The following is a 21,388-nucleotide window of genomic DNA, read 5'->3' as shown; positions in this document are numbered from 1 at the left end:
TCCACCGCAAACTAGCTATGTCACTTTGGGAAATTCACTTAGTGGCCTTGAGTCCAAGTCTTCTCATCTTAAAAAAATGGGATGATGGAGTTCCCGTCGTGGCGCAGTGGTTAACGAATCCGACGAGGAACCATGAGGTTGCGGGTTCGGTCCCTGCCCTTGCTCAGTGGGTTAAGGATCCGGCAATGCCGTGAGCTGTGGTGTAGGCTGCAGACGCAGCTCGGATCCCGCGTTGCTGTGGCTCTGGCGTAGGCCGGTGGCTACAGCTCCGATTCGACCCCTAGCCTGGGAACGTCCATATGCCGCGGGAGCGGCCCAAGAAATGGCAAAAAGACAAAAAAGACAAAAAAAAAAGGGGGGGGGATGATATCAGCCACCTCACAAAGTTGTTGAGAAGTAAAATTAAGGTTTACAAACAAAGCAACTACACAAAGCACAATAGATCAATGTTTTTTAAATCTGAATTTTTTGTGACTTGCTTTGCGTCTTAGCTGTGCTATTAAATATATATATATCCGCACACCACATATCCACACACACACCACACACACACGCATGCACACAGACTTGCTAAAGTTAGAGCATTTTCCTTGGCTTTGCACCCAGGGCAAGGCCTAGGCGTTCAGGGGCTTGCACGTGGACTACCTAAAGGTAAGAGACAAAAGGATTCTCAGAAGGCCAGGCTGTCGGGTAAGTTCCAAAACCTGGAAGGCTTTGAAAAGCCAAGTTCTGGAATGAAACTGAGCTGCAACCTGAGAATGTGTCATTTTTAAGTTTGCCAGTCAGGCAGATCTGGGAATTACAGTGAGACTCAAAGAGCATTTGCTGCAGTGAATTCCAGAGAAACCCGCCAGTGACAGCCCGGCTCGAGTGAGCCAGTCCCGGTGGTGACCCCCCCGCCCCAGGCAAGCTCGTCTGGAACCACCAAGAGCCTGGCAGGGCAGGGCAGGTCTCCGACTGCCTTCCGCACACATCTGTCCTGGAGGAGCGGGAGCCCTGCTCGCTCCAGAGCCGCGCGACAGGCATTACGTGCAGGAGGCCGAGACCAAGAGCATCGGGACGGGGAAGACGCTGCCTTCTCCAGGCTGCCTGTCGGCGTGAGCCCTGCCGTTGTGTGTCCAGTGCAACCACACCAACTACTCAACCATCTGCCCCTTCGGATTAAGAGTCTTTCCCATCATTAAGGAAATAACATGTTCATTATCAAAAGTGTTTGAAAATGCAGAAGGAGCAGAAAAAAATCAAACATCCAGAGACGTGGCGCTTAAAGACGATCTGAACGTGGCACTTCCTTGCAGCCACGCGGTGATATTGCACATACGGCCCCCAGGTCACCGTCAAGCTCACAGAACGCGCTGCTCGTGGCTGCACATTTTGCCACAAGGATATGCTGTGACTCACTTAACCCTGTTCCTGTTGTTAGAGATTTGCATCTTTTCTTTTCTTTTTCCTTTTTGTCTTTTTGTTCTTTTAGGGCCGCACCCGCAGCATATGGAGGTTCCCAGGCTAGGGGTTCAATCGGAGCCTGTAGCCACTGGTCTACACCACAGCCACAGCAATGCGGGATCGGAGCTGCGTCTGCGACCTACACTGCAGCTCACGGCAACACCAGAGCCTTAACCCACTGAGCGAGGCCAGGGATCGAACCTGCATCCTCATGGATGCTAGTCAGATTTGTTTCCTCTGAGCCACGATGGGAACTCTGAGATTTAGGTAATTCTCTCACATATAAGGATACCATGACTGTTTTTGTGGATAATTCATTTTTTCCCATCGGAAAGTGTTTCCTCAGGACAGATTCACAGATGAGGCGCGACCCTGCCAAGGACACTGAAATCTTTATCTGTGTGCTTTAAAAGATACCTACCTTGACTTCCCACATCATATTTAAGGTTCAAGTCATTGTTTGTACCGAGGTTCTTCAAAAAAACATTATAATCCACCGCGGTGTCTTTATCAACGTTGTAGTGCTTTGCAAACCTAAAATAGAAACGTTCGTCAAGCACTGAGAAGTTATGAGACAGAGAATCTAAAGGATGCGGGGTTTTACCAAGGCAGCCTTTGCGCTGGGCTCGGCATTCATTTTCATGTGCATTGCCAGCCAGAGCTGGAATTAAGAAGTAAACCCTGGGGAGTGTTACGGTGAGATTTTAAAAGTGCAGGGGTGCCTGAAACCAACACCGTGCTGTAAATCGGCTGTACTTTGATTTAAAAATAAAATTAAAGGATGAATTAGTTAAAAGCACAGCTATTGGGAGGAGATGGCGGCCCTCGGCCTCCAGGCTGCACGTGGATTCAAATGGGCGAACGTCTCGGGCTCAGCCGGAGACGTGCCTGCCTGTACCCCCAAGGTCTTCTCCCTTCTCTGATGGGGCCCCTGGGGTCACCGCTGTGTTCAGACAGCAAAAGCTGGTCCTGCTTCCTTTAATAACTGGGGGGAATGCATCTGAGCCATGAGTCAGCATGAAATTTCTATAATCAGAGAACTCTAGATTTGGGGGGGGGTATAGCCCCACTTCTTGACCAAGTACACCATTTCACAGACAGAAGCCGTGCCCAGGATGGCACCACATTTTAAAGCAGTTAATGGTGGGGGGCGGGGGGCCAGGGGGTGTTCTCGGAGAAATCTATGCTCTCTACATACAAGAGAAAAATTACAACACTTAACCAATGTCTCTCCCTGAAAGATACTGAAATACTCTTTTTTTTTTGAAGTTAAGATAAATAGGATGTTTGGGTTCTTTTTTCTTTCGAAAGTGAAATTTCTATTATTCAAATCTGCCATTTGATAAATGGTCTTCTAGATCATTTCTGCATTATTACATTTATAAAAAATTGACAGTTTTTAAATGTTTGGTTATATTATCTCCATATGTGTTGGTTTCTATAATTATCTAATTTCACGCTGCTTTCTAAAAATTTAGTAATTATCACTTAAAGTATTTGTTATTTTTCTGTTTTCCAAATTTAACAAAGAGCCGTGTCATGCATTCATCTCAATGCCTACCTTCTTTTTTTTTCCACTTTGATGAATCTTGCCTATTGTTCTAATAAGAAAAATTATCTTGAGACATGATAGCTGCCAGGTGTGAACACTGCTACTCCCTAAATAGCTCCATCTTTCATCCACAGTCTCTGCCTGGCAAAAAGAAGCTGTAAGCACAAGGACCCAAAGGCGGCATCTAACGTGTTCCTCTTTGAGTTGCCATATCCTGCAGAAAGTCTCGGCTCCTCTGTGACGCCAGGAAAATGTCAGGAGAGTGACCAAACTCTCGTCACCGATGCCTCTGTTCTCTGCAATGCGGCCCCGGTCCTTCAAGCTGGTACCCGCTCCTGAGGGAATGCTGACCTTTCCTAATGCCTGGCACACCCTCATCCCTGATGCCCGCTGCACATCCACCAAGAACAGACAGGACTCCGTGGGAATCCTTCCTACAGATAAAATTCAGAAAGGAAGCCTCAGTTCTTCCCAAGGACTCAGTATCTCAAAAGGCTTGTTCTTTTTTCTTTTTAAACAAGAATCAAGGCAGGGGAGACAGAAGCATCCCTAAGATGCAGCAACCCAGGTCCTTGTCCCAGGAACTTGAACTTGGACAGGAGAACTCACATGTGTACAGACACCCAGTGCCTGCTGGTCCCGTGCGAAGGCTGACCTCAGGGGCAAAGGGAATGATGCCAATTGCCCCATAAACCCATCCAGCATCACCACCTGGGACCGGCCTTGGGCTTCACGCATCTGCCCAGGCAGCAGGCTGACCTTACAGAGTTTGTTGCTTATTTGTTTGTTTATTTATCAAGACTATTCATTAATCATTTCACCTGGATTCAAATACTCTGTCCTGGGAGTTCCCTGGTGGCTCAGCGGGTTAAGGATCCAGATAAACAGAATGTTTGAAATCTTTTTTCTTCCTAAAACTAAATTTCTATTATTCAAATCTGCCATTTGATAAATGATCTTCCAGATAATTTTTGCATTATTACATTTATAAAAAATGGACAGGTTTTTTTGTTTTGGGTTTGTTTTTTTTGCTTTTTAGGGCCGCACCCAAGGCACACAGAAGTTCCCAGCTACAGCTGCTGGCCTACACCACAGCTCACGGCAACGCCAGATGCCCAACCCACTGAGCGAGGCCAGGGATCAAACTGCAACCTCATGGTTCCTAGTTGGATTCATTTCCACTGCACCACCACAGGAACTCCAAAAACAGACACCCTTAAATGTGCTGTGGCTCCGGTCACTGCTGTGGTGCAGGGTTAATCCCTGGCCCGGGAACTTCCTCATGCCATGGGAACAGCCTCCCCCCACAGAAAAAAAGAACAAACAAAAAAGCAAATACACTGCCCTGCAGGACAGTGGAAGGTAGGGTGTTGTGAGACGGGAAAGGAAGAAGGCCCCCCGTGGGTCTGGGGACAGTCTGGTTAAGCTAGAAGCTGGCCATCGCCTCTCCCTTGCTGCTTAAGCCCACGGCCTGGGTCGTCTTCTGCAGCCTCGAGAGAGCTGTTTCGCAAAGACCGAAGGGCATTCGTGGAGTTCCCGCTGTGGCACAACAGGATCAGCAGCATCTCTGTAGTGCCAGGACGCACACAGGCTTGATTCTCGGCCCGGCACATCGGGTTAAGGGCCTGGCATTGCTACAGCTGTGGCGTAGGTCAAAACGGCGGCTCACATCTGACCCCTGGCCCGGGAACTCCATACGCCGTGGGGCAGCCAGAAAGAAAGAGAGAAAGAAGACAGGAAGGAAGGAAGGAAGGAAGGAAGGAAGGAAGGAAGGAAGGAAGGAAGGAAAGAGGAGTAAAGGGCAGGTGTGGAATCTATGATACGGCAGCATCTCCGTGAAACAAGCACCTGCTATCTGCCCATTTCTCCGAGAGAGAGAGCTGGGTTTCAGAGAGACCCAGGGTCTTCCCAAGGCCCCGAGCTGGGGAGGGCAGACACAGGCCTGACCGCGCACATGCCTGACGGCCAAGTCCAGGCCATTCCTACCTCGCCGCGCTCGGAAGGCTGCTATTAAACAGAAAGCTGTTAGATAAAAGAGAGGATTCAAAACGGCATTGTGTTTCCTGCTCAAACACTAAAAAGGCACAGCTAATACTGAAGCAGCTTCTCGAGGAAAGGGTATATTCTTGAGCTTCAATAAGAAAAGCATTAAAGCAATTGAAGACACGGTCTACTTTTGATCTTCCGCGTTTCTGTCCTGCAGGAAAGCAATTCCATTATGTTAAATTCCTCGAGCCTTATCATGCAAACACTATTGTTTTTGAGGCTTCAAAAAAAAAAAAGCTCAAATAAAAATTTGTGGAGTTCTTTATTATTCAATACTTGCGAGATGGGGAAACAGACAGTAACATTTTTTATAGATTTACTAGGTTGGAGACTGCAGCGCCAAACACAAGGTTTATTGTCAAATAAAACACTGTTTTGTTTTTTGATTGCCTGTTTTAGAAGAGTGTTGCTTCTGTTCTATAATTGCGTGCACAAAATTATTTAATTTGTTTTGTTTGGATCTTATTCTGGACATTTTCCCAGTTGGAAAGATGTAAAAATTAAAACATCTATTATGTCTTTTATATTCTGAGGTGGGTTATAAAAGAGGAAAAAAAGAAGAAAATATCCCAACGCCTCGGAGATATCCATTTTTTAAAAAGTCCCCTTGCTTTTCCGACCCTGCAGTGCCCCTGACGCTGGCACATGCCCGCTAGGCTTCCTTGCTAGAGGAGCAGAGTCCACCGCCTGCAGAAGCGACGCGGCCTCCATCCCGCTATGTAAACAACCACCACGACGCGTTTTCGTCGCGATTTATAACTGCAGTGTCATGGGAGACGCTTCGGCTCAGGGTGAAAATAATCAGGCTGGGTGTTTTGTTCATGGCCTGGAGGATGCTCAGAAAAGCGGGGAAAGGCAGGAAGAGGACGTCTACCCCTGGCTGAGGACCGTCTAAATTAACTCAAACATGGGCCCTCTTCTAGTGGCTTCTATTCAAAACTCAAGTAGCCACAGAAGCTGAACATTTGGCTTCTTCTAAATGATCGGGAGTTGATTGAAGGCTCAAAACAATGTCTGTGCAGGCTTCCATCTCTGCCCTCGAGTCAGGAGCAGGTGGCGGCGGCTTTCGAACGCCATGAAGCCACTTAACGTTCGGTTGTTCCCGGTCCCCCTGCAGCCGTGCCCGCCCCAACCTCAGCGACAAGGGTCCCCGGAGGCACGTACAGGTTCTCTTATCCCATCAGGACGGAGAGCCAACAGGGAGCACGTCCGCCGACGGAGAAATCCCGAAATGTTTCATTCCTGCCCTAAACCGGGGCTCTGAGTAACAGTCGACTGTGAAGCCAAGCCCTCGGGGGTGGGCGAGGGTGGGCGAGGGGCCAGGCAGGCAGAGAGGCCCGGCTGGCGATGGATGGAGGACTCCGAGAACCGGATGTGCTCAAAGCGGCCGGCCAGGTGACTCGCGCCCGAGGTCCTTGCGGAATGACAGCCATCAGCCCGCACTTGGGAGGACTCGCGGGAGCCCCACCAACGGGGAGCAAGGCCTAGTGAGCTCCTCTTTCAAAAAGAGTCGAGCCGGAGAAGGCGGGAGCGAGGACGAGGCCTGGGTCCAGCGCACCGGCAGGCCGCGCCGCGAGCCGGGCGCCGGGCTGCCCTGAGCCCTCTCTCCCCGCAGCCGGGGGCGCGCACTTACTGCTTGTACTCATGGTCCCGCATCCTCGCACCGAACGTCTCCAGAACCCTCCTCAGCTCGCGGGCTTGGACCAGACCCGTCTTGTTGACGTCGAGGAGCTTGAAGGCTTTGGCGACGGTGTGAATGTTTTTGAAAATCTGTGTACGAAAAGCGGTTTAGGAAAAGTCAAAAGATCCAGGGTTCACAATCAAGATGGTAGTTTTAAAAAAAAAAGGGGGTGGGGGGACCGTGTTTAAATACTTCTTGTAAAATAAACTGTTTTCAAAGACTCACAGCCATAGGTATTGCAAAATGACACATCTATGGGGAAAAGGACGCTTTACATTTATTGAATGTTTCCAAAGCAATTTTCTCTGTAAATGGTTTAGTAAGTTTTTCTGATGTGAGGCAGTTAAGTCTCATACACAATTCATTCCCTTTTAGAGCCATATGAAAGATCTTTTTTGGTTAATTGATACTTTAGCTCTGGCATATAGCTGGACTTGTACAATTTTTATTTTTCACAGCCATATGCAAACTATTTTTACTAGGAGCTGAAAAATAGGAGTGTATATTTCAATCTCTGAATTTTTAAAGGCTACGACAGGAAAGTTTTACAGCAATGTTTCCCACATTCACCAAAGCCTGTTTATTGGGTGCACGGATATGAAAGGCATTCAGTTAGGCCCCGTGGAGACGCGAAGCTGTGTCCCTGCCCTAAGCTTCTTGCACGTAAAGGAGAGAAATACCCACTGGGGCTCATGTGTGCCAAGCTCCGAGCCACGTGACTCGATCCCCCGACCCACGGGAAGGAACGGCCGTTTCCCCATTTGGAGAGGAAACTGAGGGGCGGGGGTGACAACTCATCCGTCATCACCAGGCCAGATGCTCATGATGCCGGGGCTCAAGCTCAAGTTCATCCCTGCACTGCACTGCCCACAGAGAAGATAAGATATGTGAGTAAACATTCACCAAGGTAGGAACCATGGGGACAAGAGCCGAACACCGAACACCGGAGACAAACCTGGGAGGCTCCCTGCAGGAGGGGGCAGCTGAGCTAGGAGGGAGGGAGCTGGGCGAGACGGCGGGGCTGTGGATGAAGAGTGATGGATCCTGGGAGGTCTGACTTGACGTCCTGTACTACGTCAAAGCCACGTCCAGCCCAGGCCCAAGGGGATTAGTGAGGAGTTTAGGGAGGACTCCAGGATGAACAGGTTTGCTCCCAATTTCCTCGCCCTCTCTCTGCCGTTCCCTTCACCATCTCTGTCTGAAAGAAGGAGCCCCTGCCGCCTGGGCCAGGAGTGGTCATCTCAGGCATCACCCCAGAGGCACCCCTGAGCTTGTGAGAGGTTGGCCCCTGCCCAGCTCCTCCTGGCTGGCTGGTCTGGGGCCCCCCTGCCCCTCACACCTGGGGACGTTCGCCCCTGCGCGCCGCCCCGCGCTCCAGCACCTCTTGGGGCGTCCGCACAGACGACAGCTGATTTGTAGTCTCTCGGCTCCTGGCCCTCCCCTCTCCCTGTGCAAACTCACACCTTGTCACCAATACCAGCCACTCTCCCAGACCAAACACCCCTCGCTCCCCTCCTCAGCTTCTTCCCCCGATCTCCCCACAGCCTTCTCCCCTCCAGGACCCCGCCTGCCGCTCTGGGTGCTGTTCCCGCCCCGCCCGGGTCCTCCTTTACAGCCGCCCCTGCCGGGTGCCCACCTGCCCTCCTCCCCTTGCATCTCCCTTCTTGGTGAGACTAACTCTGGTCAAATCCAGCCCACCACCTATTCTGAGCACCTGAGGTGGCTGGAAAAGATGGGCCTCAAGCACTTCCCTGGGCCCCACCAGACGGCCTGCTGCCCGCCCCTCCCCCTTCCTCCCGCTAATAACCTTCCTCCTTGCAGGGGACACAGAAGCAACTGGAAGGCAATGGCCCGAAGCTCCCTGACATCCCCAGCCCGTCTGCCTCCATACTCAGGGACTGGCCTCCCGGCCGTTCCGGGACACTGGCTGCAGGACACGCGTGACCCCAACACTCTCACCCGTGGGCCCTGGCAACCCGCCCTGAGGTCCGGACTCTGCGCTCACCCCCAAGATGAGCCCACCCTTCCCGCCGCCTCCCTTCTGCAGAAATCAATCCGTGTTTTCTGTCTCCGATGCGCCTCCCCCACACCCGGTCGGTTTGGTCCCCGTCACGTCACAGCAACTGTGACCCTGTCAGGGTGACCTTGCCACGCAGGGCAGCTCCCGGGGCCCATCTCGCTGTGCTCGCATCAGCCCTCCGCCCAGCTGGCCACCCCTTCCTGGACGCACGCCCCGCCCCAGGCTCTCCTCCACGTTCTGGCTTAGGCTCCTTCTGGTCCCCGCCGGTCGCTCCTCACCTGCCAGCCTCTGAACTCTGGGCACCTGCAGACTCGGGCCTGGGGTCTCCTGGCTTTTCTAACCACACTCCCTCCCGAGCGGCCCAGTCCTGGGCCCTTAATGACCAGCTGATGACTCTTGGTGTCTGTCTCCAGCCCCGGCCTCTCCTCTGAGCCCTCAGCATGTCCACCTGCTCGGGGACCACCACTGTGAGAGCCTAACAGACATCCCGGCTTCCGCAGACCCAGCCTGCCCCTCCCTCAGCCTCCCGGTCCCCCTACAGCAGGGCCGTCCTGCCACCTTCCCGTCTCCCGTCCACGTCCAGCCTAGCCCAAGAGCCCAAGAGCCCAACAGCCCTCCCTTCCAAACGTTTCCAGAATCCAGCTCTGTCTCTCCCCACGGGCCAGGCTGGAGCAATGGCCTTGCAGTTGGTCCCCTGCGTCCACGCCGACTCTACACAGCTGCCGGGGCGTCCTGTTTAATCATGAGGCTGAGGGAGACCCCTCTGCTCCCAGCCCCTCCAGGTCACAGGCGAGGGCCCCACTGGCTCTGGGTGGCTCACCTGCCTCAGCCCCTACCCGTCCCCTGGATCTTTGCTTTCAGGCCACACTGGACTCCGCTCCTCCTGGATGCCAGCCAGCCACCTCCTGCCTCAAGGCTTTTGCATTTGCTGTTCCTTCTGCCTGGATGTCCTTCCCCACCGGCCCCTCCCTCCTTCCGGCGGGTCTCGGCCTTCCCTGACCCCTGCAGAAGGCAGGACCCCACCCCCAACGCCATCACCTTCTTCAAAGGACGTCTCCCCAGCTGACTCAATGCTCGTCTTTCTCGTCCATCTCTCCCTCCAGGATGTCCGCTCCCTGGGAGCAGGGTTCTGTTCACGGCTTCACCCCCTGGTCTAGAACAGCCTCTGGCAGAGTCCGTGCTCCGTAAGCATGTGCTCAAGTGAATGAAGGAAGGACTCCACCTCTTTCCACCCGCTTGGAATCAAGCCGCACTCTGAGGAAGCCTGGTTAGAGTCTTCACACACCTCCTGGGGCCAATCCTGAGGGTACTACCGATCGATCGCGTTCCGTGTAATAGAGATCTCACAACAACACGGTGATGGAACACGTATTCACGGGCTGTTTGCTACGCGCAGAGCCCTGTGCTGAACTGTGTACACACGCCCGCTTCCAGCGGCGGATGTGATCTCAATACTCAGAACCGGGAGTACCAAGCGGGGCCCAGCGGACGGCACAGGCGGGTGACACCCGCGCCCTGCCCACCCTCAGCCCCATCGCTGTGTCCAACAGAGCGGGGCCCCAGCCACAGGGAGCGCTTGTGCCCGTGGCCCAAAACACCGCGAATCTCAGCCCCTTGCTCTGCTGCCAAATCCTGATTCACCTCTTCTGGTAAGACGCGAGGACATGAGGCGATGCGCTTTTTTAAAACCCAAAGCAAAACCCATATGGATCTCGGGCGCGGAAAGCCGGGAACAGCAAACCTGGCACAGAACTCACACCCACCAGAGGTATGTCTCCAAGTTTCTTATCATTTGTCAGACTGAAGTTTGGCAAGATCTAGACTGCGCCGCAGATGGTGAGGCTCATCAGAGGCACCGGAGTTAGGGCCGCGGTGAGAAGACTTGTCCCCACGTGACGAGAAAGAAACAGCACAAAGGCATCAAAGGACCCTGCCCCGCCTCCGCCGCCTGCCTCCCTCCCGGCAAAGGGAGCTGGGGGAGAGGAAGCAGTAAGGCGAGGAACCCGACAGTGGGGCCCAGCCAGCTCCTTTCTAGGCCTGCTGGACACCTGCCCTTGAGTCCAACTGGGACAAGTCTGCCTGGGGGCCCCGACGCCGAGCCTCCTGCTCCCGCAGCGCAGCTCCGGCTCGCAGCCCCCAGGCCTCAGGGCTCCAGTCACGCTGAACGCCTGTCCCTCACCAGCCCCCAGGGCACCTGCCCCCTCCAGTCGGCCGCCAGGAGCCCTGGACAACCTAACCTTCCTTCTCTCACTGAAATGCAAATGCCGCAGGGGGTGGGGGGGGCATATCTGGTTTCCTCGGGCTTCAAGCAGTCCCTGGACAGAGTGGATGCTCATGAATATTTGCACAGTGAGTCCACAGCCGTGTCGCTGCCCACACGCCCTCCTGGCCCTGCCCCGTGCGCTCTGGGGCAGACCGGCACCTTCTCCCCTGGCCTTCCTGCCTCCCTCCCCGCCCTGGTTCCCTGACCTCCGTCTGGACAGCGTGGAGTCTGAAAGGGCACCCCATGCGCCCCAGCAGGGGAGGTCCCCACTCCCTGCCCGGCCCTGCTCTCCAGATGCTCCATCTCCTTCTGTCCTCTGCTGCTTCTCTGGAGGTAGGGCTAGAGAGGGCAGACCCACAGAGAGGGAAAATGCTGCCAGCTCCCAAAGAGAGAAGCGCCTCCTTCCAAATCCCACTTCTCAGAAAGGAAAGCGTGCTCCCGCCCTGCCAGTGCCCAGAGCCCTGAGCCCCCAGCCCCAAGTCCTGAGCCCCGAGCCCAGCCTGGGAAAGGTGCTCTGCTGGCCGGGCTCCAGTGCCTGTGGGGGCCGAGCTTCCTGTGTTCCAGGTGCTGCAAACTCTTGCCTGCTGCCTGGTTTTGTATGCCTGCAAGCTAAGAATGCTTTTTACATTTTTAAGTGGTTGAAAATAATCAAGGAAGGATATTTTGTGACACGTGAAAGTTACGTGAGTTTCAGATTTCAGGATCCAAAAGTAAATTTTATTGGCGCCCAGCCACACCCTTCCCTTCTGTAAACGAAGCTGCCTGGGCCGCTTCCCTACGCAGGCAGAGTTGAGGAGTCAGACTGAACACTCTGGCCACCGAGACACAAATAGTTACCATCTTCCCAGAAGAGGCTCGCAACCCCTGTTCCACCCGGTCCCCCGCACCCCGCATTACACCTGAGGGGGTGGTGGGTGTCAGGTCAGCTTCGGGTGCACAGAAGCGAGAACCATTAAGGATTTAAGAGGAAAACCAAAACAACAGCTACACTTTGCTAAAGGTAAAAGGCTTTGCGTCAAAGACTCAGGAGCCAGGAAATGGCCTGAGGCTCTGAAGACGCTGCCCCAAAGTCTCTTCCCCCCCCACGCTCCCCTTTCCTGTGCCAGTTCAGTCCCACCCCGTCTGGGCAGCAGGGGCCCCCGGCTGGCTCTGAGCCCTGCGCCAGCCCCCACAAGACCCCCGAGGCCCCCATTGCAGCATCCCAGACCCCAAGAGAAGGGCAGCATCTGACCCTCTCCCTGGCCTCAGAGCCCCAGCTGGGAGATGGCCAAGCCCTGGGCCCTGCTTAAGAAGCGACCTAGGGAAGGGACCCACCATGAAGATACACTGAAAAAGCTAGATTCTTCCACCTGGATGCAGGGCTAGGAAAAAGCAGGACAGAGAGCTTTAAAGTTCTGAAGCATGGCCAATCAAACCAGGCCTCGTTCACCTAACATTTCAAGAAAAGAGGGGGAAAACGCCTCCTTTCACAGTGGCGGAAAGTAAAAAAGGAGGAGGTGATGACGGAAAAACAAAGTGATAGGAGCAAAATCAAATTAAAACACTGCCGTAAAGATGGAGATGAATTCACGGAGGGCGGACTCACAAGTGCCACCCCGAGAAGCAGAAAATGTGGCCCTGAGGAGTAAAGCCAAGGAGGGAGTGGGGAGAGGAACCCCCTCCAGACGCGGCAGCTGCCACCCAGGACCACAGGAAGTGCCCTGGCGACTACGCTCCGGTAGCCTTGGGACAGTGCCCTCCCAACTTCAGCTTCCTCATCTGTGAGATGGGGTGGGTGAGGGCACCGTGTCAGTGGGTAAAGACGAACTTAGCTCACATGCGCAGGTGCCTCCCAGGGACATATTCACTAGACGGTGGTATGATAGGAATTGCTGATCAGAACCAAAGGCTCAGGACAGAGACATAAATAACCAGATGACCACATGCAAGCTGGGGAGCAGCAAGAGGCTCGACCGGCACTGCTCCCCCATCCTAGTCAACTCCTCTATCTCCCACACTTCCCCACTCCCAGCCTAAGTTCATGGAAGCCTTAAGAGGGCAGAAGGTCCTGAGTGGACAAGAGTCCAGGGCCAAGAACAGGGCCTGGATTGATGAATATCTGTTACGTGGATGAAGGTATGGATGATGGATAGATGGGTGAATGGATGGATGTGTAGATGGATAATGGATGGATAATGGATGGATGGATGGATGACGGATGGATGGATGGATGACGGATGGATGGATGACGGATGGATGGATGATGGATGGATGGATGGATGATGGGTGGATGGGTGGATGATGGATGGATGGATGGATGACGGATGGATGGATGATGAATGGATGGATGGATGACGGATGGATGGATGGATGATGGGTGGATGGATGATGAATGGATGGATGGATGACGGATGGATGGATGATGGATGGATGGATGGACGGACAGATAGAAGGACAGATGAATGGCAGATAAATTGATGGATGAGCAGTTGGAGGGAGGGATGGGTGACTGCAACATTCATAAGGAAAAGGCCTTGGTAAGCCAAGGAAATCCTTGGGCAGACAGAATAGGTGCCTGCAGAAGGGCATATAGGCATGTCATTCTGTGGACTCACAGTGATCTACTCTTCACCTTCCAGGGGAAAGGAACTGAGAACTGAACAGAGATAGCAGAGCGGGAGGGGCAGATTAGAGCAGTCTGCATGCCTACTGTTGGCAGGGATAGCACTGTGTGTTGGCATTGTGAATTGTCCATGGGGTAAGTGGAGACCAAGAAAGGTAGAAGGCTATGAGTTCTCACTGTGGCACAAGAGGATAAGGCAGCATCTTGGGTGCCCTGGGACACAGGTTCAATCCTCGGCCCAGCACAGTGGGTCAAGGATCCAGCACTGCCACAGCTGTGGCTTAGGTCACAACTACGGCTCAGATCTGACCCCTGGCCCAGGAACTCCACATGCCACTGGGTGGCCAAAAAAGAAAAAGAAAAAAAGAAAAAAGAAAAGAAAAGAAAGAAAGGTAGAAAGCTAATAACAAAGTATTAGAGAGAGAACTTCAGGAAATAATCCCATTTATCATTGCATCAAAGAGAATAAAATGCCAGAGTTCCCTCCCTGGCACAGTGGATTAAGCATTCAACTGCAGTGGCTCAGGTCACTGTAAAGGTGCAGATTCAATCCCTGGCCTGGCGCAGTGGGCTAAGGATCCAGCATTGCCACAGCTGTGGCATGGGTCACAGCTGTGGCTTGGATTTAATCCCTGGCCTGGGAACTCCCATATAATGCAGGTGCAGCCAAATAAAATAAAAGTAAAATACCTAGAAATAAACCTACCTCGGGAGGCAAATGACCTGTATTCCGAAAACTGTAAGATGCTGATAAAAGAAATAGGAGATAATACAAACAGACGGAAAGATATACCATGTTCTTGGATTGGAAGAATCAATATTGTTAAAATGACTATACTACCCAAGGCATCTACAGATTCAATGTAGTCCCTATCAACATACCAACGGCATTTTTCACAGAACTAGAACAAATCATTTTAAAATTCGTACGGAAACACAAAAGACCCTGAATAGCCATCTTGACAAAGAAAAACAGAGCTGGAGGAGTTGTGCTCCGTGACTTCAGACTATACTACAAAGTTGCAATAATCAAAATAGTATGGCACTGATACAAAAACATACCCATAAATCAATGGAATAGGATAGAGAGCCCCCAAATAAACCCACAAAGCACTTACGGTCAATCTATGACAAAAGAGGCAAAATATACAATGGAGAAAAGACAGTCTCTTCGATAAGCTGTGCTGGGAAAACTGGACAGCTCCATGTAAAGAATGAAATTAGAACATTCTCTAATACTGTATACAAAAATAAACTCAAAATGAATTAAAGACCTAAATGTAAGACTGGATACTATGAAACTCCTTCTGGAAAACATAGGCAGAACACACTTTGACATAAGTCGCAACAATGTTTTTTGGCTCTGTCTCCTAAAGTGAAGAAACTAAAAGCAAAAATAAACAAACAGGACCTAATCAAACTCAAAAGCTTTTGCACAGCCGAGGAAGCCACCAACAAAATGAAAAGACAACCTACTGAATGGGAGAAAATATTTGCAAACAATATGACCCAGAGGGATTATTATTGAACATACATAAATAGCTCACATAACTCAACCCCCCAAAAAAAAACCAAGCAAACAACTCGATTAACAAATGGACAGAAGAACTGAATAGGCATTTTTCCAAAGAGGAAATGCAGATGGCCAATAAGCACATGAAAAGATGCTCAACATCACTAAACATCAGGGAAATGCAAATCGAAGCTACAATGAGATGTCACCTCACACTTGTCAGAATGGCTATCCCCCAAAAGAACACAAATAGGGAGTTCCCTTCATGGCTCAGCAGAAATGAATCCAATTAGTATCCATGAGGATATGGGTTCAATCCCTGGCCCTGCTCAGTGGGTCGGGGATCCAGCGTTGCCTTGAGCTGTGGTGTAGGTCGAAGACACGGCTTGGATGCCGTGTTGCCGTGGCTGTGGTGCAGGTGGGCAGCTGTGGCTCTGATTCGACCCCTAGCCTGAGAATTTCCATATGCTGCAGGTATGGCCCTAAAAAGCAAAGAAAAAAAAAGGACACAAATAACAAATGTTGACAAGGATGTGGAGAAAAGGGAGCCCTTGTACGCTGTTGGTGGGAATGGAAATTGGTAGTTTCCCATACCATGGAAAACAGTACGGGGGTTTCTAAAACAATAAAACCAGAACTACCATATGGCCCAGCAGCCCCACTTCCGGGAATATATTCCCAAAAAGCAACAACTCTAATTCAAAAAGATATATGCACCCCAATGTTCATAGCACCATTGCTTATAATTGCCAAGATGTAGAAGCAATCTGTCCATCAACAGATGAATGGATAAAGAAGATGTGATGTATACACCCACAGACACTGGAATACTATTCAGCCATAAAAAAGAATGAAATTTTGCCATGTGCAGCAATATGAATGGACTTGGAGGGCATTATGCTAAGTGGCATACATCAGACCGAAAAAGACAAATACTGTATGATATCACTTTTATGTGGAATCTAAAAAACACAACAAACTAGTGAATATAAAGAAAAAAAAAGAGGCAGACTCACAGATACAGAGAGCAAAGCAGTGGTCACCAGGGGTGGAGGGAAGGGCACCAGAGAGGTGGGGGAGCGGGGGGCACAACCTGCTGGCTGTGAGACAGGCTCAAGGATTATTGTACAACAGGCGGAATACTGCCAATACTTCATAATAACCGAATGGAAAGTAAGCTTTAAAACGGTGTTAAACATCTTTTCAAGGAAGGAAAGGAAAGGCAGAAGGCTTGCAGTCCTGCTCCCAGGGCGCTGCTTGTCAGCGAGGGGCGCAAGCAGCCTGAGAGCAGGAGCTGGCCCGCCCCACCCGGAGTGGAGCCGAGGAGGCCCAGAGGGGGTGACGCCGGAGCTGGTTCTCCTCACCGGGAAACCACACGGCTCCGAGGCCCCCGAGCCCTGTCCTAAAAACTCCCCGTGTGCCCCTCGGAGGACGGCAGTGACAGGAGAGGGAGGCTGGCTCTGGGCAGCGGCACCTGCTGATCTGGGCTGGGGAGGAAGCTGGACGAGCGAGTCTCCACCGGGCTTGCTGACACCTGAAGGTGCCGGAGATCCCTGGGGCGGGGCCCGCCCAGGACAGCCGTCGGGGCCGGGGGAGGCAGAGGCGCCTGCTTGAGAAGCAGAGAATCAAACTGCTTCATATTTGTACCCCACTGAGTTCAGATGGTTCAATAAACTGCTCACGGTGGATGTTTTTCTTACGCTGCAGTTCTTTGTTTAAAATTCTTTTTATAGCACTTGGAGCTCCAGGAAGGAAAGCTGCGAAATCAAATAAATACGACCACCCAGACTTTAAAGGAGGTGAGAAAAGGCCTCCCGCTTCCTCCCTTAAGCCCAGAATTCCTGTGCCGGCTGCAGAATGCTCTTCTCCAGGCCTGGCCCTGACCAGGCCCTTCCCAGAGGAAGGAGAGGCGTCCTCAGGCCAGAGGGTCACCTGCAAGCTACCGTAAACCCAAGATGCTATTCGAACTGCTCTTGTGTAGCTGTTTCCTGTCGGGCTCCTCCCTCAGAGCCACGGCCCTCGCCTGGTTTCCAGCAGGAGGGGGTCGGGGACGGCACCCCACCCGCCTGCCTGCAGACCGAGACGCCGGGGGCGGGGGGCTCTGGCTGCCCCGGTGTCTTGGCTCTGCGGGAACAGGCAGGGCTCGGCCACCACTGCTGTCCGTCTGGCACCTTTCTGTCACCACCACTCAACTCATTTTAAATTTAAGGAGGACATGTTTTAAACTGAAGCCAAGAAAAAGGGCTTCTCTTACAATAAACACATCAATGCTCATTTTCCTTATTATTCTACTTTTGGCTATTCCGTATAAAATCTTTAATTAAAGTTTTTCTTTGAAATTGTCATTATCAACCCAGAAGAAAGAAGGGGGGGGGGGAGAGAACAACACAGCTGTGCAGCTATGAAGCGCTATTCAGGACTAAATGAACTGGAACGGAATAAGTAGCTTGACTGCGATGTTCTTGGGTTTGGCTCCGCGTTCTCAGCAGCACAGTCTAACTTGTCACTTTATATCGATTCCATCTGTTTACACTCTGCAGAGTATTGGCTCCCCACCGCGAACATTTCCTATTTACCAGCTGGTAGAGATGAGCCAAACCAGATAGGAAAAAATTAGACTCCATTCAGAACCTCATAAACACAAACGTTCAATTTGGGGACAACGTGGGAGGAGTGGGGCCCGGCACTGCTCACCTTTCACAGAGGCTGCGCCTCCGAGCTCCCCGCCACCCCTGCCCCCACCTGGGCTGTCTTCCTCTCTGGGCTCAGTGCCGCCCCCACCCCAGGCAGAGGACCAGGCATTGACTTCCTGAACGGATGCAAACCTGCCTGTACCAGAGACTGAACAAGCTCACATAAGAAGACATCTAAATGAGACCCACGAAAACAGAGAAGGAAGCCGGAGGGGGGAAAAAAAAACAAGAAAAAAAAAAAAAGCTAAAGCAACCAGAAAGTCACACTTGCTGTCACAGAGCAAAAATCCAAAAATCTGGTCTTGGGTTTCCTTGTAGCCAAGGCGAAAAGGGTAACTTCCCGTTATACACACCATAGGTACATTTGATTTTCATTTTTTAAATGTGCACCTGGAGTTCCCATCGTGGCGCGGTGGTTAACGAATCCGACTAGGAACCACGAGGTTGCAGATTTGATCCCTGGCCTTGCTCAGTGGGTTAACGATCCGGCGTTGCCATGAGCTGTGGTGTCGGTTGCAGACAGGGCTCGGATCTGGTGTTGCTGTGGCTCTGGCATAGGCCGGCGGCTACAGCTCCGATTGGACCCCTAGCCTGGGAACCTCCATATGCTGCAGGTGCGGCCCTAGAAAAGACAAAAAGACAAAAAAAATAAAATAAAAATAAAATAAAATAAAATGCTCACCTGCAACGAATAGCTTAAAGTCATCTAATAAGAAATTCTAGGAGTTCCCCTTGTGGCTCTGTGGAAACAAATCTGACTAGTAGCCATGAGGATGTAGGTTCGATCCCTGGCCTCACTCAGTAGGTTAAGGATCCCACATTGCTGTGAGCTGTGGTGGAGGTCACAGACGCCACTCAGATCCTGTGTTGTTGTGGCTGTGGTGGAGGCCAGCGGCTACAGCTCTGATTCAACCCCTAGCCTGGGAACTTCCATACGCCGCAGATACAGGCCCTAAAAAGACAAAAAAAAAAAAAAAAAAAAAAAAGACAGAGAGAGAAAAGAAATCCTAGGTACTCACTGAATGTTTGACACAGCTCTGAAAAACAAGCTCCAAGTCTAAATACTTTAAAAGGGTGCCAAACTGGAGTTCCCATCGTGGCGCAGTGGTTAACGAATCTGACTAGGAACCATGAGGTTGCAGGTTCGATCCCTGCTCTTGCTCAGTGGGTTAACGATCCGGCGTTGCTGTGAGCTGTGGTGTAGGTCGCAGACATGGCTCGGATCCTGCGTTGCTGTGGCTCTGGCGTAGGCTGGTGGCTACAGCTCCGATTCGACCCCTAGCCTGGGAACCTCCATATGCCGCGGGAGCGGCCCAAGAAATGGCAAAAAGACAAAAAAAAATTAAAAAATAAAAAAAAAAATTAAAAAAGGGTGCCAAACCCAGAAGAACTATTTCCTGTCTCACCTTCTTTCTAGCCCAGCCCCACCTCTGACACCACAGGCCAAGGACACTGAGGTCCCATCACCCGGACCCCAGACCACTCATAAGACAGAGCTGCACACCTGGAGAGGCAGGCCCACCCCCTCCCCTGAACTCCACGCGCCTCCCAACCAGCAGAGGTGCTCAGCAGACAGAGGCTGAGGATGATGGTGCCCAACTCCAGCGGCTCTCCCACCCAGGGCATCCACAACGGCGCTGACAGGACCTCTCTCTCTGGTGTTGTCACCCCCTCTCAGAAACCTGCAACAGACTGCCGCCACCACCCCGGGCCCCAGGCTTTAGGGTTAACACCTAAGCATCTTTCTCTCCAGCCTACATTTCAAGATGGATCTGCCCCATCCTGCCTGGAGAACCCTAACTTCCCAGAGAAGAGCCACAGAGCCGTCTCCTCCCTGCCCCGGCCACGTCACCGCTGCCCCCACCTCCCCGTCCTCTCTCACACCAGACTGCGATCTTGAAAGCCACCCCCCATCTCACGGTGTACCCCGACCTCAGCACGCACTGAAACCCCGTCCATAGTCCAACTCAAGCTCCAACTCATCTTTCTCGTGAAGCTGCTCCTGGCTGCCCCAGTTGCTGTGAGCTTTTCCTGCAGACCTTGATTTATTCACCCTGTAAATCTTGTTTCTCTTTTTTTCTTTTCCTTCTTTTTTTAATATTTTTAGGGCCGGACCCGTGGCGTAGGGAAGTTCCCAGGCTAGGGGTCTGATCGGAGCTGTAGCCACCGGCCTGCACCAGAGCCACAGCAACACAGGATCCGAGCCATGTCTGCGACCCACGCCACAGCTCACAGCAATGCCGGATCCTTAATCCACTGAGTGAGGCCAGGGATCGAACCCACATCCTCATGGATGCTAGTCAGGTTCATTACCACTGCACCACCTCACCCTGTAAATATTGATGGAGCTTATATCAGGTGCCAGGATCTGTTCAAGGCACCAAAATTAGCCCAGTGAGCAAGAAGGGGAACGTGTCTCCTGGTGATCAACAAGGAAACTGAACCTCAGAATATGCTCTAAGTGCTAGGACAACGGGCCGTGTTAGACAGAGTGGTGCAGAGAACGTCGGGGGGCAGGGGGACCGCTCTCGCTGAGCGCCATCGGCCACTCCGTGGGCAACCAGAACCACGGGCCCTCTTAACCGCGGGGGTCTAGGAGCTCTGACTGGTGTTTTGAACAGCCAGCCCGGGGTGTCACGTGAAACAGGGTGCAGAGGGCGAGGGTGGGGGCAGGGAACGTGCGGATGGACTGGCTGCGCGCGCGGGGCCGGGCAGGATGGGGCCGACCCCGCGGGCCTCTGCCTGAGGGACTCAGCGGGTGGGGGACCCTGTGCTCAACTGGAGGGAGTGGGGGCGGCTCCTCGGGGTGGGCGCAGGGGGACAGTCGGCAGCTCGGGTTCGGTGTGCGGCCGGCGCCGAGTCTGGAGCGGTGGGTGGAGGGCGGGCGCCGCCGCTCGCAGTCCTCTTTGCAGCTTAAACCCTTGAGCCACCGCGTCCCGTCGCTTAACGCTGCGCGAGACGACGCTCTCCTCTTATGTCTCCAAATGCAAGCTCCTCTTGCTCTGCGTGACTTCTGTGGGCCCTGCGCTGTGGTACCTTCCTTTCATCCTTATTCCCATGGAGAACATCAACGATATTGGAAAAGCCTTGTAATACTGCCTCCCCATCTCGCAGCCGAGAGCACGGTGTCCAGAGACAGCAGCTTGCTCAGGGTCACTCAGACAGGGAGGGTGGGGACACAGATGTGCACTCGGCCCCCTGAGTCCTATGGATCTAGTCTGTCCCCTACACCACAGACCTGTCCCCACGAACATGCTGTTTTAAACATTTACCCCTGTACTCTCATGCATGCTGTTGACTTGCCACAGGCGGGAAGATGTTTTTTCCAAAGATAAACGTAGTCTGAAATAATACAAATTCTGATATAACAGGATCTTTGCTTTAGTTTCCTGATGAAGGCTTTAGTAAATTAATAATAGAGCAGCCAAAAATAGGTCCTGGGTAGAAGCATTTTCAATATAATTTTTTTTTATATAAAATGGCAGCTGATTATTTTGTGATGCGAAATTCTCTCGATCAAAATGTAAGCACTGCTCTTCATTTAGTTGCACAGAGACACAGGAACAAGAGCT

General features: G+C 52.2%; 1 protein-coding gene across 1 annotated transcript in view; it reads right to left on the bottom strand.

Moving 5' to 3' along the window:
• Positions 1-21,388, bottom strand: part of EFCAB6 (EF-hand calcium binding domain 6) — a 221,323-nt gene that overhangs the window by 167,965 nt on the left and 31,970 nt on the right. Inside the window, 2 exon segments of the mRNA XM_084955059.1 lie at positions 1,868-1,980; positions 6,678-6,814. Of these exon segments, the coding sequence (XP_084811185.1) occupies positions 1,868-1,980; positions 6,678-6,814 (250 nt within the window).

The sequence above is a fragment of the Sus scrofa genome, chromosome 5 (genome assembly GCF_054392235.1).
Source record: "Sus scrofa isolate SSC_HxYL_T2T_F1_AM1 chromosome 5, Sscrofa_HxYL_maternal_Yorkshire_Landrace_v2.0, whole genome shotgun sequence".
NCBI lineage: Eukaryota > Metazoa > Chordata > Mammalia > Artiodactyla > Suidae > Sus > Sus scrofa.
The sequence above is the reverse complement of the archived record's forward strand: the minus strand, read 5'-3'. Positions and strand labels throughout refer to the sequence as shown.